Raw genomic sequence first — 27539 nt, 5'->3', positions numbered from 1 at the left:
GAATCCTAATAACTCACCTCTTGTTGCCAAAAGTAGTAAATCCTAGTGAGAAACTGTGTTTAAAGAATATGGAGGATAAAGAACCATTTGAGAACTGAAAGGCGTCAAAAATCAATAGGAAGATAAGTGGAAAAGATGGGATCGGGATCTGGTGGCGTCTGCCCAAGCCCTGGGGGATACAGGATGGAAAGAGCCACCTGCCTCATTCAGACGACGCTCCAGCTGTGCTCTGTAGAGTCTCCTGTGTGCCCACTGTTGGGATAGAAACAAGGCCAAGGGGAAAGGTGGGTGGAGAGGGAAGGAGGTGGGTGAGAGGCTGAAACTCACTAATCTTCCCCAATGAAACAAACCGGTCATGACATGGAGCTCAGAGTCCAGAATATCTGGGTAGTGTGTGATAGTCTCCACATCAGGTCTTCACGTGGCCCTTCTTGGTCCGCAGACTATGAATTCACAGTAATAGATTAATCCGTTTGCCACAGACAATGCCTAGTGGAGAAACAGGGCCAGGACAACCCCAGGAAATGCTCCATCCTGAAAGGGAAAAATGGAAGTAGGCAGCAGGCACTAACTGACCTGCTACAATTCTGAATTACTCCTGGGCCAACACCACAGAGGTCCCTACCCTGGTGACTGCAAAACGTTCTTGGATTCTCATGACTTGACCCTCTGGAAGGTCTTCTGTTATCTTCCTTGGCTCCATACTACTTAATGCGCACTTGCCCTTCTTGGTGGCTGTTTTCTTCATCCATGTGCTACTTGTACAATGTTGAAAGACCACAGGTCCAGTTGGGATTACGATTCCTTTCAGTATAAATGTCTCTCAGATTTTCATAAGCTTCTTGTCTTTTTTATTCAGTAAACTATATTTGCCAATACCTATACTCAGTTGTTTTCAAAACATGGTTCTCAGATCTGGTGTATCCTTTTGCTTTCTTGCTCCATTCTCTCTCTAGGTAAAGATACAGGTATAGGTATAGGTATAGGTATAGGTATAGATATAATCTGTCTCTCTCTTGCCATTACAGGTACCCTGAGTAAATATGAGACTACAGTTTTCTGTAGAAAACTTGTACTTTGATCTTTGTCTTGGCTCTTTATCCAATTGAATATCTTAATTCTACCTTTGCCTTGAAGTTCCTTAATTTACTGAGAGGTATTACCCATAGGTGTGGAGACCACACTTTTAATTTGGCCTTTCCACGGGTTTATTTTAATGGACTTTGTCTTTTGAGGTTTCCTCAATTTCCCTCTTAGTGTTTGGAGTCTAAAACTCATCAGGTTTTCCAGTTTTACAAGCCCTAGTTTTGTGAAATATCTCTATTCCTGTTCATTTCTGCTTACAAGTCAACCAGTTCCTTTTTCAGCTTATAAAGCCTTGCCAAGACACAGCCAGGAGCAACCAACACACACTAGAAACATTGTTTTCCAATCTTTCTCCCTAGAGTCACATTTTTTGAAGCTACATAATCTTCCTTCCAAGTTAAGGCATGAGTCAGTTTTATCAACAACCACATAAGAAGAAATGCCATCTCTCCAGCCTCCATGATCAGTTTCCGTGCTTTCCATCTACCACTGGACTGCTAAGCTATTGCCACATATTTTAGGAAAGGAAGTGAAATGTCTTTAAAGAATCTAATAATAAAATATAGAAAAATAGTTATTTCCCTTTTGTTCCTGCCCACAGCTAAAGTACAGAGAAAATCCCTCCGTCAAGTAATTCACTTATGTGTGAGTATGGGAAGATGGTGGAGAAATGGGACAAGTAGTGAGGAAGACAAAAGGAGACTTTTATTATGGAAATACCCTGTTCCAGTATCAATATCTGGTCAGAACTAGTCACAAGGCTCTATGTAACTGCAAGGGAAAGAAGTATGGTCCTCTCCCAGGACTTTGAGGAAAAGAGAACTGGACATGGGATATGTCTACCATGTCTTCTATGACCATTCTTTTTCAATTCCCCCATCCATCCCTTGACCATTTTTAGCCTCATATTTGTTTCCTTATTTCATATGATAGTTTTATAGTCTTTTATTTGCTGCTTACTATGTCTTTCAAATCCCCAACTAGATTATCCATTTCATGAGGGCAAGGACCATGTTTGATTTAATCCCTTTTTGGTCACACAGGTCTTAGCATAGTACCCAGGACATTATAGGTGTTCAATAAATATTTGTGGAACTAATGAGTGAATCAGTGAATGAATGAAAGAACAAGAAGCAGACTTGGATGTTCTCTGCTCTTACTGCAGAGTCAGCACCGTGCCTGCTTTCTTCAGCTCAGAACTTGAGCCCTTCTGGGCACGCCACCCAGCTCAGAATAACATAAAGCATCTTGAATTGCCAACCTTGTGACAGACAGTAGGTAAGTCTATGCAGACAGGAACAGGGCAATACCAGAGAGAGGACAAGGCCATCGGGCAGGTCCCGGTACAGCTGTAGGGCCACCTGGACACCCATTCCCACCCACTTTCATCAGTGTCACCAAACCACAGTGGGGGGTGTTTGTTAGGGCCGCAGGCCTTGGCAGAGCAGGGCCGGTCCCGTGACTGCCTCCTGGCCTCCTTCCCGCCTGGCAGAGCTTGTTTTCTCAGCAGAGTTGTCTGGAATGTAGTGCTCAACTTCCCCGCTACCTGCCCCATTTCTCCACCATCTTCCCATACCCATACATAACTGAACTCCTTAGGGGAGAGATTCTTCTTTGTACTTTAGCTGTAGACAGCAACCAAAGGGAAGTAACTATTTTTCTATATTTTATTATTAGATTCCATAAAGAGGTTTCACTTCCTTTCCTGGAAGCAATGAACTGAGCCTGAGTAGGTTTTGTCGACACCTAGACTCAGACTATTTGTGACTCTACTTTGGTATGCTACCTGACCTCCCCCAGGAGGGCTAGGCACCTGCAGTACTTCCCTTATTAAGTTAATTTCAGTTTGACTATTAATTACACTCTTCTGGCTCTCGTCCTAACTTGATGACTTCATCTGAATCTCCTTCCCAGGCTCCTCTGCCTTCCAACCATTAATATTGGTGCTCACTAAAGTTCAATCCTTTCCACATAAACTTCCGAATAATCTCCTCTTGGTGCCAACACTGACTACCTGTGTGACCTTGGGCAAGCCAATTGGCCTCTCTGTGCCTCAATTCTCTCTGTAAAATGAAAATAATAATATTACCTTGCCTGATTGGGTTGTTGTTTAGATAGTGAGTTGTTACAAGTAACATTCTTAGCACAATGCCTGGCACATAGTAAATGCTCAGAAAGCATTGTCAGTTAGCCTTATTCTCCTTTCCCTTGGCTTTGACAGCCAACTGTATGTTACCATTTCCAAATCTTCATCTCCCGCTCCTCCTTTTCCTAAGTTCCAGATAGGCATTTCTGATTGCCTAGCAGATATTTTCACTTATATGTCCAGCAGTCACCTCAAACCCAGAACAGAACTCTCTTTTCCCTAAAACTTATTTCTCCTCCAGAGTTTTGATGTCAGTTAAGGGTATCAGTCTTTCAAGCTAGAAAACTCAGGGTCAGTTGTGGATGCCACTCCATTTCCTGTGTAGCTCAATTCATCCTGAGGACCATTTCTCAGATTGGACCTCTCCATCCTCACTGAAAGTGGACAGACCCTTATTACTTCATCCCACTCTTTCTGCCACACAGTCATGAAAAAGGAATCTGAATATACCCTAGAAAGTGTTATGCACATGTGAACAGGGTAGAAACATCTCATAGTAGTATTGTTTGCATTCTGTGAAAACTGGTTAAAAATCAAAGAACAAATATCCAACAACAGCAGACAAGATAAACTGCGAAATATTCAAACAATAGAATACTATACAGCAATATAAATAAATACTACTATAGCAACAATCAACAACAAGGATGACTCTTAAAAACATAATATTGAGCAATAGAAATCAAACACAAAGAATATATTCAGTATGAGTCCATTCATAAAAAGTTCAGAAACAGACAAAACTAAACTTTACTTTTTGAGGATATATACATAAGCGACAAAACTGTAGAAAAAAAGAAGTGATTAAGAATCACAAGGAAAATGGTTATTGTCTTGGGGTCTTGACTGGGAGCTGTCTCAACCTTTGTCATACAATTTCTGTATTAAAAAATAAAGTGAGATAGTGTAAAGAACCCAGCACAGTACTTAGAACATTTTAGTTTCACAATTACACTTTGTAAAAGATTTTTTAACAGTGGTGACTCAGAGATGTGCCAGAGGGCGCTAAGGCACCATATAATAGGCTACTGTGCTCTATGGGGCAGTAACGCTTAACTGGCTCATCTAACCAAGAACAAAAGAAAGAACTGGAAGTTTAGTAAGCAAACTATCAGCCATCTGTATTTAATGAAATAAAGTAATATAATTCAAAAATTTAAGCCTATAACTCACTTGAAGTTATTTTGGGGAAGAACAGTCCAACAGCCAGATTGATGGCATCGTAAACCTTATTTCCCAACCTAGGGTTGACCAACTAACAGTAGAAAAGTCAAAACAGGCAGTGATGATTTAGGTGATGCCCTCACCCGCACTACAGTGAAGAAATGCCAAGCAAGGTGTTTCCTCAACTGTAAAATGGGAGGGTTAGACTAGATCATCTTCAGGGTCCTTCTTAACTCTAATATTCTATAATATACAATTTTAGCTTATTAAAGAAACAGTCATGGTCTCCAAAAATACAAACACTCAACCAAGAAGTGACAAAATTCAATCAAATGTGAAAAACAAAGAATTTTTAAAATGTGCCAAAACAGAAGACAAAAGTTCCATATTTTGCTTCCACGTAATGCTGGAGTTTAAAAAGTCAATGTGAGTGACAAACGATTGGATGTCTGAAAGATGTATTGTTTGTGAAAGAAATATTCTGTAGCCTCTTCTGTATCTTCACACCTGTTAATAGCTATTTCAGCCAAATCTCTGTCTTCTTTAGGAGAGGGTGATAAGTGGGCTTATTTTGTAGAAAGTATGAGCTGGCCAACAAAAAACTCAAGTTTTACAATGACTTCATTAATTTCAACCACCTGAAAAACCACAAACATCTATGACTAAGGGCAAAATCCAGAAAACAATACTAAAGATGGATATGAATAAATTAGTAAATAATTTGTTTTTACCTTTATGACTCTCTTCTATTTTGAAAGCATCGAAATAACTCACAGTTTGAGTGCAGAATGAGACTAGAAACGAAAAACAGAAGTCTGATTTTGCTCTAATGGTGTATCTTATACTCTCTGTAAGCTGTCCTGCAGGATCCTAAACTCTGACAGAGTTGTAGTAATTCTAAATTACAGAGATGTCCTTTAGTCTGTCTTATTTTTAAAAATCTATTTTGACAAGAAAAATTTGCTTACTCTCTTCAGTTTCACAAGATTAAAGGTAAAAAATTGCTATATCAAACTAGGTTTGATATAACTATGCTGATAACTAATAGTTTAAATGATTATAATGTGGCATTTTGAACATTCCAAATAATTAAAGGCAAATATTGGACATCCCTGGTGGCACCAGTTAAGAATCCACCTGCCAATGCAGGATACACAGGTTCGATCCCTGGTCTGGGAACATCTCACATGCCGCGGAGCAACTAAGCCCGTGCGCCACAACTACTGAACCTGCGCTCTAGATCCTACGAGTCACAACTACTGAGCCCACGTGCTGCAACTACTGAAGCCCGTGCGCCTAGAGCCCATGCTCTGCAACAAGAGAAGCCACCGCAATGAGAAGTCCTTGCCAGAGTCTTTTTGAGGAAGTCTGGCGTATTCCGAGGTGCCAAGGTGGGACTCTCCACGTGTGTAGGTGTGGCTGTAAAGCCAGCTGAACAAGCCACCCTCCCAGCCGCACTGCCTGCTCACATCCCCTGCACCCACACTGCACTGTCCTGTGTTCTTTAGGAAGTCAGCTGTGCTGGCGTAGCCTCGCTTGCTGGATTGCACTCAAAAGGCATCATCATGGGTAACTGTTGAAGCTTAGTAACAGTCTGTTGATTACTGGTGGTTTACAACATCCCACACAAACGGTGTGTTATTTTAAGTTGTGCTTTGGCATCTGGGCTTTCTATCCCACAGGGGACCGCCACATGTGTAACAGTCATATAGCAACTGTATGTGTATCTTGTTAACATCTGTCTTTTTCATGTAACTTGTCCTGAACATTGATTTTTTAGGGCCACCACATAGCCCAGAGGTGACAATGTTGAAACAGCTCTAGGATCTAGTGTGTGGGAGGTTAGTGATGTCAGCTCATCGTAAGAGCTGGAGCTTTGTATGTTAAGGTTTTTTGGGGCCACAGTCTTCTGTGCTCCATTCATGTATTCAGTTAGTCAATTCATCAAGTATTTTTTGAATACCATGTATGTGCCAGGCACTGTGTAAGAATCATGTACATACAATAAGCAAGAGAGTGTAGTTCAAGGAATGTAGCCCCCCAGGAGTGTAGTCCAGTGGGGAAGACAGGTGGAGTAGCAACTTTTATAATCTCTTTATATCTCCTAAGTGTGAGCTACCGAAGGGCAATATTCAGTAATAGCAATGTTTTAAATTGTTATTGCAATTTATATTCAACTTTGATTAAAAGTTCTGTGAATTCATCTTTCAAAATAATCACATTTTCCTCTCTTCAATTCTTTTTGTATTAAGAACAGAGCTTTAAATATGGAATATATTAAGGGCTCCAAGAATTCTTCTCAGAACTCTAATAAATGGCATGGGTCCATCCTTCCGTCAGTAAAACAAATTCCTTAGAGAGTGGGGTGAAGGAGCTAAGAAATCAAGAGTATCTGCACAGGAAGGCAATTTCTTTTATTTTACCGGTTGTCTCTTATCCTGGACAAAATTTTAGAAGTGGTAAATAATAAATGCTGAAAAATGGAAAACAAGGAAAAGTAGGGAAAATTGACAAATGTTCCCTTCAGACAGAAAGGTATTTCCAGTACCGTTATTACTATTTCTTTGAAAGAAAAAGAAGGTACCTAAACCACCGAAAACTTTTTTGTTCAGAAAATAATTCCTAAATATATACTAAAATCAGTTTTCATTGTTTAATTTGGAAAGTGATGGGCTGACTGAAATGTTTTTAGAAGCTCTTGCTTTAAGAAAATCTACCTTAAACCAAAGCCTCAAAGACCCCTCCCAAATCATTGGTGTTTCCTTTGAGATTCACCATGAAAATCATATGATTCTCCTACAACACAGACTTCCCAATAAGACATGGAAAAGAAGAAGCACTTTTATTTTTCCCATGTGGAAGGTATTCCAACTGCCTGGATTACTCAAAATGCTCCTACAATTGGTGTTATTTTAAAAAATTAAGTGGAGGGTTAAGCAAGGAGCACCTCCTCTGCACCCCCGTTTACCTTCCCAGTTTTGTTTCCCACCACCTTGCCATTACACACCCTACACTCCAGCCACACGTCTAGGTGAAGGCCTGAAACAGGCAGGCTGAAAATAGAAATGGCAGGAAGGTTTGCACAATTTTCTGTTTATTAAGGGACAGTCAGGTGATTGGGTCAGAGCCAAGTCACGCAATCTGCTCTTCTACAGTAAATGAGACTCAGAGACACAGTATCCTGAGGGCCCCTTGATTAATCATCTTTTGACCAACATGCTCCCACAAAATAGACACGCCTCTGGTCACATGTTTTGCCTATGAGCTGGGCCTTAAATATTCCCCCTCTGGACTTAGTCAAGAGAACTGATTATCTCCTATCTACACTATTCCCCACAGTACTTATCACTACTTGACCTAGTGTATTTTTGTTGAGTTTGTTGCTCTTTGCCCCTCCCATCCACCCACTCACTCATATCATAAACTACATGAGGACCAGGTTTTATTTTGTTGTTGTTCTCTACCAAATCTCCAGTTCCTAAAACAGTACCTGGCACATAGTAGGTGCTCAATAAACACACGTTACTGTCATTCTTGTTATTTGTCAACTTACCTGAACAGTGAAGTGGGGCTTCTAGTTAAACATATTGGATTCAATATATGAATTATTTCTGGTCCTTCCTGAAACTCTACTAAATCCACTAAAGGGATTTTAAAAATGAAAAAGAGAATGGGAGTGGGGACATCAGTAGAGCCTATTCTGACCACCCTATTTAAAATTACACCCTCCCCTTCTCAATCTCCTTATCCCATCTTTCCCTTGCTTTCATAGCACCTATTAGCTTTTAATAGATTATATAATTTACTTATGAATTATGCTAATTTGTCAGACCCATCCCTAGAACGTAAGCACCAAGAAGGCAGGATCTTAATTTTTTTATTCACTAATGTAGTATTCCAAGCACCAGAACAGTGCCTCGCACTTAGTGGGTACTTTCAGAATGAATGAATGGAGAATAAAACAAGACCATGGAAGCTGAGAGTAGGTGGTTGAATGGTAACTAAACAGGAGGCTGAAATATAAGCCAGCAAGAAAATGGGATTGGAGTTGACAGAAACAAGCCAGTTCACTCAGCAGAACCACAAAGATGCTCAGGAATTGGTAGTAGGTGCCTGTGAGAGTGGGAATGCATGGGAGTGGAAAATGGAACCACAGTAGGCCGAATGCCCTTGGACTCCAGCAGAAGATGAGGCTTCGACTCCCTGGAGAGACTGAGAAGAGGGTTCTGGTTTAAAGACACAGCACAACCGAGTGGAGGCACTGTAATTAGAGGATAGGTGTCTACTTACGAAACAGTGAGACTTTTAGCCCCTTTCTCCGCTTGACTTTGAGAGCACAAGCAGTTAGACCTATTAAACAACTCCCTCCTCCAGCATCCCTCCACTGAACTAAGCAGAGAGATGACAGACTTTCTCCAGTTAAAATCTCTGTCCAAGAGAAAACTCGGTAGCAGACTTCTCAATGGCTACACTAGAAACTGGAGAGTCATAGAGCCATGGCTTCACATCTCTGAGGAAAAGTTATTTCCAGACTAAAATTGTTGGCAAAATGATGAATCAAGTGAAGGAGGGAATAAACTTCTTTTTTTCCAGAAATGGAAGGAGGCAAGATTTTACTCCCTATGCATCCTTTCTCGGGATTTTCGAGGAGGGTATGCTCCATCAAAAAGAGACACTGATGAAGAAAAGAAAAGCATGGGGTCCAGGACACAAAAGATTCACACAGAAAAGTGGTAGAGAGAATCCTTAGAATGATGGAGAAAGGAGATTTGAAGACAACCATCATGCAAGGATGGCCCCAAGAACAAAAAGAACCCCAAATTACATAGATGTGATTGGACAGAGGGAGGAGATTGATACTTACAGTGCTAAGTTTGGGGATAAAATGAGGTTGCTTGACAACTAAGGAAATGAAGAAAATAATCATTAACTCTGGGGAAACCAAAGTTGTTTATGAAAGTAAGAAAGTACATTTTATGGCTAGCCTTTGAGTCATATTTACATAGTTTTAACATATAAATACTGAATAGTGACTTAGCCAAAAATTATGATAGCCCTGTTAGAAGGAAGGCAGTAATGAAACAGGTATGAAGAAAGGAGAGATGGAAAAAAGAGATAAATCCTCTTTTCACCGGTAGGAAGGTTTAGACCTTAACATAAACAAGGATGTAACGGACCCAACGGCTAAGATAGTCAGAAATTGGTTACTTCTGGGAAGCACAAATCAAGAGTGAAAAGGGAGAGGGCAGGAGGTTTTTAAAAATATGAGCCTTCTAGTACTATTTTACTTTTCCAATCATGTATGTTTATAACTTACACAAAACAGAAACAAAAAAGAAACCCCCCAAAGAGAAACTGCACAGCCAAGAAAAAGAACAGGAAAGTCATAATGTAACTTTATCAACTTTTATTCTTCACATGGCAACTACATCTTGCTTAACAGAGTTTGAACATATCAAAATTGATGACTACAATTGAAATATTTAGACCATGTACTGGAATGCATGATTTCCTTGTCAGTACTTCACCGATGTTACATAGCGTAAAGCACATATCTAGCTGAAACGTTGCTGGCAAGATGGTTCATCTTTGCCAGTAGGCTGAGTAAGCTGCAGAAACTGACCTCTTCTCAGCGCGAGAATAAAGAGGAAAAACCAAGCCAGTGGGCTTTGCCAACAGAAGTGAAGTAAGCACAAGAATAAGCAGATAAAAGCCCCTTTTGCTTGAGCCCGTTTCCTCACCTGCAGATTTTGGAAGCTCCATCAGATCATCTCAAGTTCCTGTTTTTAGCGCTAAACTTCAAGTTAGACCTTCACACACATCCCTAGCCCCTTTTATTTCCTGAATTAATCTAAGACACAGACGACCATGTCCTAGTTTTTCTAGAACAGTCTTGGAAACTGTTGCTTGCTTCTCCTTTACCTCTCAAAAGTGGCCCAGTTAATCTTGTTTTAGATTTCTAAGGAAAAACATGCATTTACTTTTTAACTTAAAAATATAACATTTCTAAAAATAATAATAACATTTCATGACTTGCTTTCTCTTAAAAATTTGGAGAAATTTCCAATTCCTTTGTGGTGGTTTGTGAACTACCAAGAATTTTTTAAAAGCAGATTAAGGTGTCATATAAATTTTTCTTCTAAAACATTATTCAGTGTGCATAATATCCTTTTAAAACTATTCTCTAGTAACCCTGGGACATTTGGTACTTCCTAAAAACTATGACTAAAATCTTTGTGGAAGAATTAGGTGATATAATAGATTCTATTTATTAAAACAGTCTGAGAATTGAGAATGTCTTCCACTTGACTTTATTAACAATTATAACAATGATCTCAATACTGTTCTCTCAGCAAATGACAGGTCTCATCCATCATCATGGCTGTTAAGAGGCTAATCAGTTATCCACCAGGGAATATGACCCTCCCACTGCACAGACAAGCTCTATTTGCTAACGATTCCCAAATTTTCTTTAAGATGAGGACTAACGTCCTGCCAATCCCCCAGACAAAAGCTCCCATATTATCCAATGAACTTGAAACACTCCTTTCACAGTGAGCAGCAGTGAACATTCCATAATTAATTACTCAGTTTCAAGAGAGATTTAACATTGCTTGCTTTTCTGGAAGATACAAAGAGTTCCTTAGTTTTATTCAAATATGAACTATCCCTGATATAAAACATGTCTCATTATGAAGAGCTGTGATTTGTCTCAGCATTCTTTTTCCTTACTTAACCACTTAAGTCACTGACTGCGGAAATTTTTTAAATTGAAATAAATACAAGGTCCACTTAGAAGGAAAATAAACCCATCAAATAATTTTGTTTTAAAGATATGTGATTACCATATTTTTAAAAGTTGCTTTGAAAATGAGCTAATGTGTTATACTAGGATCATGCTATGGGGACTAATTTATTGTCTGCCCTAACCTAGTAAAAACAAAAGGAAAGCTGGATTCGGCATTCGCTTGCACTTTTCATCTTTATGAGAAAGTTTGCCTGAGTTTTTGGGTCTGAGATCAGGTTTGCTTGGTAGCCTCAAAGAGCAATTTACCTTTTTTTTCAAAATTTGCTTTTGATCATTTCAGACAATTCATCCTTTCTGAATGAGAAAGACTAGAAGAGAGGAATGTCGAATGAGGTTAAGTAAACGGAGAATCTGTCACATAAAGCAAGTTTAAAGCCCCGTAACAGCATCCATGCAGGACAAACGGAAGCATTATTCTTTTGAAAACATTATTCTTTTAAACAGTGTGTAATGACATCCTCCCCAGAGACCTCTTCCATAAAAGAAAAAAAAATACTTCCTCAGAAGTCATCTTCTAGATTCCCAGTATAATGAGTGAAGTACAGTGAAAAGTCAGACTTGTGTTTTTTTATGTAAGAAGGTTCAAAATTAGAACTGCAAAAAGGGGCTCATAAGTTTCTGAATGTTTTTGTTTTCTGTTACTTACCGGTATTTCCATGAACCAAAAGGACAAGTAAAAGGAAAAGATTGCCATTATTACCTTAGACCTGTATCAGGGAATGTGTTCTCGTTACAAACTGGAGCCAAACGTATTTTGCTTTCAAGGGAGAAATACATAAAACTCAAATATGCTAAATGTGCGATAATGCACTTTAAGTTCCTTTTATCATTTTCTTGTGCTGAAATATCAATCTGTGGAATGTGTTTCCAGTACTCTGTGCTGCTATTACCTCCTGAGGACTTAATTGAAAATAAATATGAAAATTTTATGTTTTAAAAGTTTGGTATTACTTAAATATCAGAATTTGGCTTTTGTTTTAAATGTTTAAAATATGTTTAAAAAACAAAAAGGTAAATAAGCAGAGAAATTACTTCTTTCAATTCCAACTCTACTTCGTTTAATTAACGCATGTTCAAATAAACAGTTTTTCTTAAAAGATTTCAAAATTGTTGAATACATAGGAAAAAAGAAGAAAGACACTATAGAAAAATCACAATTATGATGTTTATTTAGCAAAATAAATTGAAGAAAGTTTTCTATTAAAAAAAGTAAGAATCATATCCAAATTTTAGCTTCCCCATCTTCTTTGGTACTGAATCAATGTTCAGGATATATTTATTTTGAAGTTAGTCATTGGGTCTATAACAGTTTTCCACAGAAGGAAAATAGAAAATTAAGTTACCTGTAATTGTCTCATTCATTGAATAACCAATGGGTGTGTAAAAGCAGTCAATTATGTGTATGCTGAAACCAACATCATCAAGGAAATTCATTCATAGATATATGTTTTCCACTGGAAATATATCCCAAATTTTTCAATAATATTCTGCCATCATTTTACTATGTTATCTGAATAGTAACCCAATGTACAGATGCTGTTATTCACTTAACTCATGAATTACTCTCTAAGGAAGGTGACACCACCACACCAGGACTTATTAACATTTATTTTCAACATGACTACACCATTAAAATTTTTTTTCTGTATTTCTTAGAATTGTGTACTTCAGTCTTTTCATAAAATAGTATCTGGAGATCGCTAATAGCATTAAATTAATATTAATAAAATCCAATTCTATCTAAGTCTTTTTCTCTTAAGAAGAAATATTACTTAAAACCAGACATTTTGTTCTTTTAAGAGCAGTATTATATGGACTGCTAATTCAGCCAAGCCACTTCCAGAAACACCATGTGACAACCAAGCTACTCTTATTCCTTTGATAAATTCTTTGCCTTTACCCATACTGATTTCTCCATGCCCCTGCTTTCTTGTGTGAAAGTACCTTCCCCTTAATTTGTTAAAAGAATCTGAGAAAAAAAATCCAGTAACAAACAAGGGCAATGATTTTATTTTTTGCACAGACTTGTGACCACAAAATGATCAAGCAATTTATAGCTTCAGTGCTAACACTGTGATTGGGAACAAGAAGAGTACAACCATAATAAAATACAGCTATCTATTAGAAGGACTGCATAAAGACATCTTTGGCCATGGAGGCTCTGGGCCCTCTGGAAATAAGTCAGTTGCATTGCCAACATGACAAAGAAAATAGCGATGTTCAGAATCAGGAACAGCCTGGTATACGAAGCAGACAGTGCTGGGGCTCTGCTGCGAGTCGTTGTCACCATCCGAGCCTGTCCAAACCGGCCTTTCATCAAATCACCATTTTTGTGTTTCTCATATGTTACATCTGCAAAATCTAAAAGGTCTTTCATTTCTTCATCTTCATCTATGGGCAGTTCTTTCTGTGCCAAAATCTGAGCTTTCTGTCGAATCTTTTTTTCATTGACTTCAATCTGTGCAAAAATATCAGGGACGGCATCCACAAATTTATAGCGCTTGCCTCCCCTTCGGTTTTTCTTGGACTTGCTTTGCTGCTGCTGCTGCTGTTGCTGTGATATGGCAAAAATCCTGTCGATGGCCTCCTCAGTCTGTCTCTTATCCGAAAATCTCAGTAGGCGCTCAGCAGTCTTCCTAAAGCTGGCTGTGTTCCGGACTCGGGACAGGATCTGCTTCTCCAGCAGCTGGAACACTGGCTTAAAATGCTGCAGGTTCTGTTCCACAATAGCGGCGTAGTCCTTCACCTCAGGGACAACGGTGCTCTTGATGGCTGAACTCCAGTCAAACAGAATTTTCTGACGGTCGGCAATGACCTGTGCCAAGGCCAACTGTTCTGTAGTCTCACCTGTCCACAGGTAAGTGGCGTAGGCATGCTCACCGGTGGCTACGAACACATCCAGTTGCTGAGAGTCTCCGTGGATGCTGAAGCTCTGAACGTCTATGGAGGGCCCTATGAAGAGGTAAGCTGCCCTGGTGATGGGACTTCGGAGGTGTGTGGTGACATTCACATAGTTGGTCCCATTGTAGGGATAGCCCCGAGGGTATGTCACTGAAGCAAAGGTTCCTTTCTCACTGTAGCCAGTATCATCCATCCAGTACATTTTATAGAGCCCATCTCGCTGCCTGATGAAAGCCCCATGGACCCCATCGACCACTGTCTCCTCAAAAGAAAAATCCACATTGTGGAAGAAGCCTGCTGCTGTCTCCAAGGGGCTGTCCTCTCCCAGGTGTATCTGATCCACGAGTAGGAGAAGCTGTGGATGCAGGAGGATCAGATTCCTCTGCACGTTCTTCAGATGGAGCTGGGGGTTGTAAGCGCCCACACCCTCTCCTCGGATGAAAACCACCCCATTTTTCTCCATTGCAGCAACAACTCTCCCCTGACAGCTAGCTGCCAGGTCATGCTTGTATTTAGACCATTTTGATGAACAGTCTTCTGTGACCTGACCTTCCCAGGGAGAAAAGCAGCTCTTGGACACAGCTGGGGAAAACATCAAAACATTGTTGAAGAAGGTATACTTTGGCCCATAGAGAGCCTCAGTAATGAAAGGCACACCGTTGGGAGCAAAAGTAAAGGAGTTTTGATCAGGATGTTCATGCCCTGCATTAAAATTTCTCCAGCCTTTGATCCAGTCTTTGTATTTGTTTCTGTGGACAATGTCATATATTGCACGTCCCCCAAGTTTTCCTGACTTGAAGGAAAGGAAAGATCTATTGATTTCTGCAGGCTGCGCACTTCCATAAGTCACAACACCCCAGTCTTCAAAATAATGCAATGCTGGGGTGCCAAAATCTGGAGGGGGGACAGATTTCAAGCTGGCATCATACCTGAAAGAATCAATTTTTAAAAATTAAATGGTTTTCCGATAGAAGTGAAAGGAACACAGCAGAGCCGCGAGGCCACACGGCAACGTGGCTGGAGGAAACAACATAAAAATGCCACCCAGAGCACTGGCAGCACAGACTGTATTAGGGGCATTTCTGAAAACACCCACGTATAATCAGCATGTGTAGGGGCATGCCCTTGGTGAATGGGAGAGGAGTGTGTCTTTACAACTGTGAAGGGTTTGAGCGGGAAATGACAGCTACTGATAATCGCTACGTGGACCCTCTTCACTTAATGATTTCAGAACTGCCACCCAAACGACGGGGGCTCATAGAATTAAGCAGCTCATCCAAACCTCTAGTTGAGGGGCTCCTATTCTAGGAAACCACATGTTAAGATTTGGACTTTAGCAATCCTTGAGTGCTGAGGAAGCACTGTTCTGCAAACAACTGATACCATTGAAAGTTCGGTAGAGTACTTTCTTCCCCCTCTAAAAAAATAAATTTAAATAGAGTCGAATTTCACGTATTAGATAAAATTTACTGCCAATACCACATCTAAGAATATGAATGGATGAAATTCAGGAAATGATCTAACAGTGGAGGATTTATGATCATGCCACCCACTGCCTAGCCCGATTCCAAGGTTTTGTTTTGTTTTAATCTGCAGATGATGTCATGCTTTTTTGATATAAGTTTCTTATTTTAATTTATGATGTTTATTATCAAAGTAAGATAATTCACATTAAACTTTCACCGTGATTAAGAACACAGGTTTTGATTCAGGAAGGCTCCAAAAATAATAATGAAGATGACTGTTCACTTTTGGTGATCTGAGACAACAGCCTTGACAGGTTCATGTGATTTGCTGCTCAAGGGAAGAAAGGCTCTAAGATACTTTTTCTCTAAAGTGAATCAGTCACCTATGGTAGAGTTAATCTTACTGATATTTATTTGATTTGGGCTGTTTTGTCTTTTGTTCTGGAGTCTCAGTTACGGACATGAGCAATTGTCTCTCTGCTTCGGTCTAGTGTACAGTGCTGGCTTAATTATGATGATTTAACAAATCCAGAAACAAGTGGAACTGGCCATCCTCCTCTCAGGTTTTGGTCAGTTTTCATATTCCCATAAAGGCACTTTCTGAATCAAATTAGATTTAGCATTAATCTGACTCCTATAATCAGCTTTATAGAACTCTCTTGTTTATTTATGGGTAAGTGAAAAACACTATTAAGTAATTACTTTAAATACCTAAAAGGAGCCAAGAATGGTTGCATGTTAATATATGCAGTTCATCTGTGAAGATAGTTTTTAAAAATGCTGGTTAAATTATGACAGTTACCACTTTACTAACTTTTTTTCCCCTCTTGTTTAATTTTTTTTTTGTGTGCATGAAAAGAAGCAATCAAACCACAGAAGCTTACTTTGGAGTTGAATGCAAATTTCAGTAGCTTGAAAAGACATCAGGGATTAATGATTAACCAGTTCCCTGTAATTTTTATTTTAATTTATTAGATGCCAAAAATGTATTTGGCAGTACTTTAAAAAGGAGAGCCTGGCTTCTCCTTCTAGGCTTAAAAGATTAAGGCAAAAAAATTACATGGTTCTTTTATTATCAAAGTAAAACTGTCAAATACTGTCACCACTTTTAAATAGTTTTGAAAATTTAGCCACAGCTTTGCTATTAGAAGATTATAATGCTCCATTTATCAAAACAAAACATTTTACTACTTTTTTTTTTTTGGTGTGATTATCAGAATAACTCAGTCTAAATTTCGTGGTTTTTCTCTTTATATGATTTCAAAAATGATGTAAATGAAAACATGCATATCTAGGAAATAGTGTGAGCCTAGGATTCTAATACATGTAAAGCAAAAACTGCAAACAGTAATTAGATCTTAAATGGAAGGAAATGTTTCTAACAGAATTTCAAAACTGTGATATGAACTGAATTGAAGCTGCGAGTACATAGGTGGCATGGAGAAAGTGTTAAAAAGTAGATTAGTTTTTCTTTTTTAATGTAAAAAAATTAGCACACTATACCCCTGGGTACAATTTCTCTTTAAAGCCAGTACAAGGTAGCATACCAGAGAAATTCTGTGTGAAGCGTACACCAGCGCTGCCCTTTGGAAGGCGTCCCTGGACCTTCCATCACACGGTTCCTTCTGATCTGGTCAGCCAACCAGTTACCACTGCCGTTACGCATGACAAATTTATCCAGGAACACTAATTGGCTTTCTGGACCATAAAACCAGTTGTAATTTGAGTCTGCAATAGCCACAGTTCTTTGAAACCCTGGGGAAAGAAGTTTGACAGAATTAAGATAAGTTTAAAACTGCCTACTTCCATAAAGGCCCAAACAATGATTCTCAATCCTGGTTCCAAATTAGACTCAATTGTGTACCTTGGATAAAAATAAGAAACAAAAAACCACCATGTCCTCACTCTACCCCAGGCCAGTTAATCAGAATCCTTCTAAAAGTCTTCCACAAACCTGTGTGCAAGTTTGTCATGTGGCGACTTGTCTTTGGTAATGGAAACAACTATTAATGCTTACGTTTGTTGCCTACCTTCCTCATTTTCTAATGTCCATGCTGCTTGCAAATATAATTGCATGGATACATGGGAGATCTATCCTCTTGTGCATGGTGAGTCCCTGAACCTGGAATCAGCACTAGCTTTCCCACCAACTCATCCCACATCCCAGACCAAGATAATAACGTAAGGTGCTTCAACTTGGCATCCAATACAGCAGAAATTATAAGGTTTCGGGGAGAAACTGAGTTTCTATAGGAAGAAAATGAAACAATTCCAGAGAAGGTCCTGCCTGTATGTACTATTAGAAGTTGAAGAAAAGAGAGAAAATGTAAAGATCATACTGGAATAGGTCAGAAAAACAAATGTAGGTAAGACCAGATAATGCTCCAGGCATTCTTGAAAAAGAAGAATGGAATAAAATTCTGGGTCAGACAGGAATAATCGTTACTAGAATAGCCATTGTAGAGAAAATAAAAAAGAAATGTTGTTGAGAACAGACTGACTTAACACAGAATCCCTTCTAAAAATGCCTGCATGACCATATTTACATGATTTACAGCTAATGTTTTTGCTTCTAGCAGTTTAGTAAACTCTCGTCCAAGTAAATCTTACTATAAAATGTGATTTTCTGAATCTTCTACTAACTGTATCTTAAAAGCAGATGGGATGTTTTATTACTTTGAATCCCCTGCCTATTATAGTGCCTGGCACATAAATGTTCAATAAAGGTTGTTTTACTAATTGACACAAATACATGATTTCTCCTCTTAGAGGTGCTCATATTGTCTTTTCCACCTTAGGCAGTAGCCACATACATAGTTCACAGCAAACCCAAGCCCTGATGTGGCTGGCTGTTAGAACTCAGATCAAATTACAAAGCACTGAGACCTCTTAAAGGCCCTTGCTTTAGATGGCCTTTGTTTACCAAGATAAACTAAAGATAAAAGAGGCCTCTCCTGCATGCTTAAGGATAACCAAAACAATAGGGCTCCGCATGTGATCTAAACTAAATTTTTCTAAACTAAACATGGTTCTTTTGCTCTGCAGTATTTTTTTGATAACTAATCCAATAATGGAGATTCTATCCAATCCATGTGTATATAACCAGAGCAAAAAGATTTAAAAACTGCATTGTTTGCTGTAGGTCTCGAATCATTCAACTAAAAAATTGCATTTCACTGAGGGAAAACCCACCCTGATGAAAATTTACCTCCTAAACTTTTTCTAACACGGTAGTCCTGTTTAGAAATAAGGAGAGTTATAGGCTGTCCTAGAAATGAATAAACTCTTTATATATGTGTGTGTGTGTGTGTGTGTGTGTGCGCGCCAGTTCTCTTAAAAGGCTAAGCTACATAGCAACAAGAAATTAGAAGTTTCATAGAAATTCATTTTTATCTTTTTTTTTTTTTTAATTTTCAGCCGTGTTGTACGGCACGTGGATCTTAGTTCCCCAACCAGGGATCGAACCCACGCCCCCTGTAGTGAAAGAGCGGAGTCTTAACCACCAGACCACCAGGGAAGTCCCAGAAATTCATTTTTTGGTTTGCTTTCTATATCTTATACCACTTATTTCCATAAAATATTTTGAGTATTAACACATTATTGGCCAGGGGATTTCTGCAGAAACTAACGCCTATGCCTGTAATACGTCTCTGGTCAAAAATGTGTTAAGAGAATACTAAACCCCCAATTTAAATATGTAGATGTAATCTTTCTTTTGAATCATGTTTGTATAGTTTGGAAGAAAAAATTTAAAACTAAAAAAGTAAAGTAGGATCAATTAGGGATCACACATAAAGGAAAATTAACATGTAATCATAATTTTTTTTGTTTCGTTTAGATTCATGAAAATGAGTTTGTATATGTACCCAAGTTTGTACACATACAAAAATAAAAGTACTGTGGAGGCTACAAATTATATTTGATCTGTTAAGTTCTAAGCTTTATAATACCTAAATCACATTAACTCTCCAAATATTCCTGGCTATACACAACTCTTGAATTATTCTTTGATTTTAAAAAAAAAATCCCTTTAACCTCAATATGGCTCAAATCCCATGTTTCTTTTCTTAGTCTAGTCCATCTTCGTAATCAGAAAAAATTACAGTAGTTTAATGTTTTCCCACTTCTAAGTCCTCACTGTACCTGGCAGGATGGTTCTATACATAAATGCAAAGTGTTGTTTAAGCCATGGGTGGCCAAAGTGGTTGATGTCAAAGTGCCTCTGAACAAGAAACATATACTGGAAGAGTGATCTAGTGGTGTAGCTGCCATATGCAACTCCTTCATAGAGGGAGCCGTCTGTCACCTCTCGGAGCAAGACAAGAGACTTCTCCATGATGGTCAGAACTTGTTTGGTCCATAAGTAAGCTTCCTGAAGATACCCTGAAAGATGAAAACACATGGAAACAATGACTAAGGCTGTAACAAACTAAAAACAAAAATGTGGCCAAATAAAACCCTCTGAGTTATCTGACCAGTTTATACTGCAAATTGCATTCTGGAAAACTCTCACTTATCAACATTATAAATAACATCCTGCTAGTCCAGGTTTATGATGAGTCCATGATCTACGTTAAGAAGTTCTTGAATACAGGTCATTTATTAATTAAAGACAAACCTTTAAATAAGTATCAGTCATTTCATGATCTTTAATAAACTGAAACCACACCACATCTAAGATTACAAACTGTACATACTTTATGTCTGCAAGAAAGGATCTGTACATTAAAACTTTTACTCAATTTTTCTAGAAAACACTGAAAATATTTTTGAAGTTTTCCGCTTCACAAAAACTGTCACCATTATTTTACAGAATTTTTAACGAGCTGCAAATACTATAAATGCTACATGAATATTCTCCAACGTGCCCTGTTCTTAGAAGACAATACCTCATCCTTTACGTGGTTTTAGATTCCACAGCATTGGAAAAGGCAGCACAGTGGGGTGGAGAGACCATTGGAGTGGCAATCTAAAGGAGACAAAAATCAACTGGGAGTCCCTAATCTACCAAAAACGAGCCACATGATTTTGTTCAAGCACTTCTTCCACCTGCCACATTTTTCAATTTCCCCAGCTGAAAATTAAAGGTCTAAAATTTTTTCTAAAATCCTTTTGACTCGAAAATGCTATCTTCCTATAATTCTTGTGAGACCAGCGTTCAGGCAACAATAACAAGTCCTCACACTTCGTAACATTTATAATTCACACGGCACCGAACATAATCTTACTTAATCCTTTTAACAACTCAATTATGCATTATTACCCCAAAATTACAGAAAGGTTGACTTGTCCTCTGGCATATGACTAAAACTGAACAGAACTTTGATCTGAACCTAGGTCTTTAGATGTAAGGTTTGTTTTGTTTGCTTGTATTTAAAATACACAACCCCTAAGGATAAAATTAAGCTCACTGCCTCCTAATGAGTGGACTTTTGTTGGATCACTCCCATAGACGTGCGTGTGATCACCCATGCTGAACCCTCTACCACAGTCTACTAGGTGTGCTGGGGATGGGGGCTTCCAGAGGCCCAGGTACCACCAGGTACCTCCCAGCCTAAATCCAAGGTTCCAGGCTAAGTAAGACCAAGCTCTCATCTCACGGGGGTGCAGCACCATTCTCAGGCTCTGCTATGCAGAGGTTACTGTTAATTGTACACTGGTTCCTTCTCCCATCCAGCTCCACCCCTGACCTGCCAGCCTTCTGCATAGTTTTCAATTTCCATTAGTCACTAGAGTTTAAAATCTCAATCATCCTCATCTTTTTTCTCTCTATATCCTCCAACTCCAATCAGATACCAATGTGACTGATGTTTAAAATTAGAACTGCTACTCACTGCTCCCCAGATATTACCTGATTTTCCTTATAAAAACCCTATGCATGAGACGAGGCAACGTCTACCTTTGTAAACTTCAAATCTGTCAATACAAGGTACCAGTATTGTTGTTACTGATGTTCTGCCCTGTATTTTTTTTCCATCATCCATACACCTTGCCTGGAATGTTCATTATTTTCAGTTATCCATATCCTACCCATCCTTCAAAGTTTCATGAACCATCTCAAACTCACCTAAAGAACCTTGTTCTCCTGAATTCAAACTTAACACACTCGTTGGATATTTAATCATAACTTCATGATCTCCCTTATTTCATTCCGTGGTAATATTAAAAGTATGGTGTAGTCATTTAAACATCTCACACCTGTCTTCTTTCCAAGTGATTTGTAAACTGCATACGTGTGACCCTGTGGGCCCTGTATCCTAAGCCTTAAGACAGGTTTAGCAGAACAGAGGAAAAACCCTAACTCTCTCACTGCTGAAATTTCATCTGAGTCCAGTAGGAGCTACACCTGACTAAGCTACCTCAGTCAGTATCTACAAGGCTGCTCTGAGAACATGGAATGATTGGCACAGTGCGGCTGAGGTAGCTCCTAAAGTTAGAGCGAGGCTGCCAAGAAAGCCGGGGCTGTAAGTCTGGTTATGAACTGAGATGTGCAGGACCAGAGATTTCACTCCTTCTTTTGTCCCATCTTCTTAGAAATGTGTGTGCTGCTTATGGAATGGCTCTGGGAGAGTGCATCCCAGAGCAACCCATTACTTTACTCAGAAAACAAAGGCATGTGAAAACTCCTGCCAGAAGAAAATTCAAATTTTGACCCAATGCGAGCCAGTATTTTAGGTGCCTGCTTAATATCTGGAACAATTTTATCTACTGTGAAGAATGAAGAAATAAGCTCTATTCCTGTTGGTAAAGAACTAAAATTTATCTAAGGAAATAAAACTGTGCTAGACTAAAACTCAAGGCCCCAAGCTGCGATCCAGCTCACTCCAAGGTTCTTTCCACCAGTTCATGATGCTGTCTTTCCACAGGCCTGTGGATTTATAAATGGTCTGATGGTAGGTGTTCACATGGCTTAACCTCTTGACTTTTAAAATTTCATTTGTTTTTGTGAGAGTGGGGGGCAAAGGGAGCTAGCATGAAAATTTACCCTCTTAATCAAGCTTTCCTTAAGTTACTAAAATTGAACTTCTATTCTGAGAGAGGTAACAAAATATAGTGGAAAGACAATGAAGTTTGAGTTTGTCTAGAACTGGGTCCCAATCCCAGCTACCTTATATGGTTGAGGTGAGAATTAAATAAAATATGGACAAGGATTAGCACATGCCATAGGCTCAATCAATTTTAGTTTCTTTTCTTCTAAGACCTAATTAAAAGTGATGGTTCATATGACAAGGGAGAAAGCTAGGCTTGGGTAGAATCTGATGCTGGGTAATGTGCAAAATGCTTACTAATTCTCATGGGGAATATAATCAAGAGTTAAACTCTTTTCGATTTGCCAGTTATGAGTATATATTTAATTCTAATAACTTACTGTGACCCTAGGGTTGTTTTTCTTAAACATAATCTTATTTAGTCATTTATAGACTTCCACAGGAGTTGTCATTAAGTCAGAATTACAAGAACAAAGAAAATGCGATATTAGCAATTACATAATACAATAAGGTAAAGCAGCTATACGATCCACAAAAGGCAATTCCAAATTCGACCTGAATGATGTAGACTGATTGTTTTAAAGTCTTTAGAGGGACAAAAAAAGTAGTGCTGTAATGATACACACCTGTGTATGAGGACTATTCAGTTCATATAATAAACCATCTGTTCAGCTTTTAAAAACCCTATCCAGGCTGGCTGCCTTCACTGTCAAAAATCTTTGGAAAAAGGAAGATTCACCACGGATCCTGTGCTGTAAGGATATGGCTTGGGACAATCAAACGCCGTACTCAAGTAACCTTCAGGCTAAAATAACAAGCAGAAATGAGGAAAGAGATGTCTCTCAACTCTTCAAGAGGTGTCCCAGATATCACTTCATCTTATGGGCTTAGTTAGGATCCAAGCATGAACATATACTTAGACTAGTTATATAAATGCTTTGCTCACAACATGGTAACTACAAGTGATGTCAGCTCAGGCATCCCCTCGGTGTGTCCGTACGCACCTTGATTCATCAGGACCAGGCTTCCTGTGAGCAAGGCCATGCAGTTGGTGGGCTGATGATTGTGCAGGTATTGAAATCCCCACCCTCTCCTGTATGAAGTTTCATACATATATCCCGAGGCATTGGCAATCACTTCAAGAAACCTCTCCTGTTGTGTCTTGCTCAGGTAGTTGTACAAGAAGTCATAGGCAGTGGCAAAACCAACCAGGGAGTGAGCAAGCGGGACTTCATCCCAAGGAGCATCTTTCACCAACCTGTAAAGGAAAAGAAGCCACGCAAATGAGTGCCAGCAGGCTCACAGCCCTCATCACACTTTTAAAGTGTCTATTTCTCAGAACTACAGGACACAAGTGGAGATACAATCCAAAAGGTTTAACGACACAAAAGATAGATTTCCCTCCACATAAGACACAAGCATAAAGTTTGTCTAATGTGAAAATTACAGAGTACACACTTTTCTCTCTCCAGCTTCCGGCAACATCAGGATGTTGAGATTTTTCTACTTTTGACTTTTTTTTTTGGTTTGGTTTGGTTTTTTTTTGCGGTACGTGGGCCTCTCACTGTTGTGGCCTCTCCTGTTGCGGAGCACAGGCTCCAGACATGCAGGCTTAGCGGCCATGGCTCACGGGTCCAGCCGCTCCGCGGCATGTGGGATCTTCCCGGACCGGGGCATGAACCCGTGTCCCCTGCATTGGCAGGCGGACTCTCAACCACTGCGCCAACAGAGAAGCCCACTTTTGACTTTTTGCTTTACTCTTCATGGGAGGTAGAGGAATATATTCAAAGAGATCGAAAGCACATAACGTCATGGCAGATCAAAATTCTCTGGAGTACCCATTAACTAGTGCTTGCCCTCCCCTTTCTACCTGAAGTAGGGTTCTCAGTTCTGTTCCATGGCTGCTGTGCTGAAACTGTCCAACATGTATGTATATCCTATCTTATTTCCCATGGGCTGGTCAAGGTGAAGGTACCACGGTGTACAGTTTGGGACCTCTCAATCTAGACAGACCCCCTTGGTCAATGCCATGATGAGGAGAGTGGCTAAAACGCTGGTGTAAGGGAGTAAAGTGAGCTGATTCTAACTCAGATTTCTGTGTCTCATTTTTTCTCATAGAATGAAGTGCACTGCCTTTAAGATTCTTCAAGTACTTTTCAGGGAAGTCTATAAAAGCTGATCTGTGAAGTATTAAATTGTCATTTTCTCGGAAACCAAATTTCTGCTTGACTTGCTACATAATTCTGCAAGTACATTAATAGTGTGTGGCCTGCATGACACAGGAAGCGAAAAAGGATCTTTCGCAATCACAGTTCTAGGGAATTATCCAGAAAACCCTCCCTATCTGTTCAGGATGTATTTGAGTAATCTCTAAAAGAGGGAAACAAATGAAGGGTGTGCTGTACTTGCGGGAGGTGGAAGAAAGCTCTCAATTAGGGATTAAACTAAAGCTTAACATTTCTATGCCAGAGCCTCTTTTTGGCCAACTAGTGAAGCCTCAGCCTCTTTCTCAATATGTTAACATATAATAACATATTAACATATAATATCTTATATGTTAATTCATAACATATAATACCTAGGGATACCAGGAAAGGTATTACTTTGAAATATAACTATCAGTACAGATATTTTTAAAAATTGTGATATACGTGCTTCTTTATTAAGGCATTAGAATACAAGATTTAATGGCAGGGATAGTAACTATGATAATGTATAAGTAGTGATGAGCATAAATAATATTTTGAGATGTACACAGTAACTGAATGTGACGTGAAAATATCTGTGACAAAGTTACAGGTTCTCCTGATATTACTATAGTTGGTTATCCAGATTTATGATTTAGAAGAGATGCTAAAATTTCAGTTAGAGTTAGTGAAAATTAAGATGCAGTATTTCTCCCATACAAACCTCACAGACCCTAGGTTAAGAATACTTAAAATGTTCTGAGAGACTACCTGTTTTAGACTGTCCTCCTCTTTCAGGAGTTTATATTAAAGACCTGATCTTAGTAAGGCCTTCTCTGCTCACTCTGTCAGAACTTCAGCATTACTCCCCAACTCACAGTATTTCATTTGCCTTCCTCACTTTTTTGTCCTCTTAGCGTTTAAGTATGTATATGTATATGCATATGCATAGTATCCCCTACTAGAATTGAAGTTCTACAAGGGCAGGGTTAGCTTTTCTTCTCTGTTGTATTCACTATTGGATCCCCAATCCTACAACAGTGTCTGGCACACAGGAGACTTTCAATAAATATTTGGGGGAAGAAAGAAAAAAATGAAGGAACAAGCCTATAAAACTAGGCTACACTGTTGACAATGAATATGTGATGATTAAGAAATCAGGAATTTGGAAGAATCCCTTGGTATTTAACAATAACTTCAGTGTTTGGTTAGCTGTGCTAGTGATACAGCCTGGTGCTAAAATGACTAAAGTTGATGAGCTTCTTAACCAGTTGGCCACGGACAAAGCTGCCTTGCCAGTCAGCTGGCCAGTGTGTGTACTGGTTGTAAACAGACTATGAAGAGTGTAAATTAATTCCCTACTTCTAGGAAAAAAACCAACTCAGACTGCAAGCTCACTGCCAGGGAGTTAGAAACACAATCTTCACTGACTTATAGTGATTGGGGAAGCAGGCAGAGACTCCAAGGCATTTATTTCCCCAGCCCTGTGTCTTTGCACCATGTCACCTATAAATGACAGCATATACACGTAGCCATGATAAAGCTGGCATCAGTGAGCTGCTACCATCTACTGAGCCCTGACACGTCTGATACACCAGTGAACTTATTTTTTATAGATAAAAGAACATTTAATATAATTGTTCTTCAGGAAATATTACTATGCAATTTGTGAGAAAATTTCCAAGTTCCCACGTATAGTTGCTTACTCCAAGCAGCTTCCAATTCAACAAAATCCTAGCACACTGATTTAAAAAAAAAAAAAGAGTTCCTGGTACCATCAGGTGCATCACTATATCATTATGAAATCTGATCTGTAATAGCTACATTTCTAAGACGTTACCTAGATTCTTTACCAAGACATTCTTACCCAGCTTCATCTTCAGATACAGAGAGTAATTATGGATGAGACTGTATTTTACTGTCATGGAAACCAAAAGAAATTTGCTTCTAGCTCATGAATAGCAGCAAAGGAACTATCGTATTCAATATGATCCTAACTAGCAGCTACTAAAACTACTAAAGAAGCATGTTAAGAATCACAAAAAAAGATACAGGTATTAATATATGAGTTTTATTTCAGCTTAAAATATTTATATGTACATATTTACCAATCTTTTGAAGGGGAGCTAAAAGCCTTGTCTTTGAATGTGGGTCTACGGATCAGTGTCATTGTTTTTCCCTGCAAAGAACACATATAACACATCATCACAATTTCCAGCCTTGGTTTCTTTAATATAGGAAGAAATTAAAGATACTTGTGAAGGAACATAGAATCCTTCCAGACTTTTATGAGTTTTTCCCTAAACTTTTACTAATCTCATCCACATTAAATTATGACAGCAATTTTTTATAGTAAGTCATTCCAAAGCATTTAAGTTGGTTTTGGAACTATTAATTCTTTTTTATAAACTCACACTTATTCTATTTGTATAATATTATTAAAATTGTGTAATTACAGGTATTAGTGAAAGTGGCATAAACTGGTTTGAGAACAAATACAACTGACGTTTGCTAAGCACATAATTCTATGGGTGGCAACAGAAATTAATGGACACAGCCCTGACATTCAGCAGTCTCTGAGAGCTGCTGCCAGTTATACAAGGAATGGAGGTTAATTTCATTGGCAAGTCAGTTAAGAGGTGGTTAGTTAAGAAAATTAAGTAAGTTAAGAGGAGGTTAGTTAGGAAAATTTTTACTGTATTCCTTTTTATAAGCTATACTTTCCCCTGTTTAGAGACTATTCTTAAATTAAGGTCCATGGACCCCTGGGGGCTCTGAGACTCTTTCAGGGGA

At 38.9% G+C, this 27539-nt stretch overlaps 1 protein-coding gene across 1 annotated transcript in view; it reads right to left on the bottom strand.

Annotated features, from left to right (window-relative positions):
• Positions 1 to 12425: 12425 nt before the first annotated feature.
• DSE (dermatan sulfate epimerase) overlaps positions 12426 to 27539 on the bottom strand; it is a 37376-nt gene continuing 22262 nt past the window's right edge. Inside the window, exons 2-5 of the mRNA XM_082668939.1 lie at positions 23565 to 23818; positions 19715 to 19954; positions 17119 to 17326; positions 12426 to 15034 (exon numbers count right to left, since the gene is read on the bottom strand). Coding sequence (XP_082525065.1) covers positions 13270 to 15034; positions 17119 to 17326; positions 19715 to 19954; positions 23565 to 23818 — 2467 coding nt within the window. The 3' untranslated portion in view covers positions 12426 to 13269. The remainder of the gene's footprint in view (positions 15035 to 17118; positions 17327 to 19714; positions 19955 to 23564; positions 23819 to 27539) is intronic.

Source organism: Grampus griseus (genome assembly GCF_964374135.1).
Source record: "Grampus griseus genome assembly, chromosome: 13".
NCBI classification, from domain to species: domain Eukaryota; kingdom Metazoa; phylum Chordata; class Mammalia; order Artiodactyla; family Delphinidae; genus Grampus; species Grampus griseus.
The sequence above is the reverse complement of the archived record's forward strand: the minus strand, read 5'-3'. Positions and strand labels throughout refer to the sequence as shown.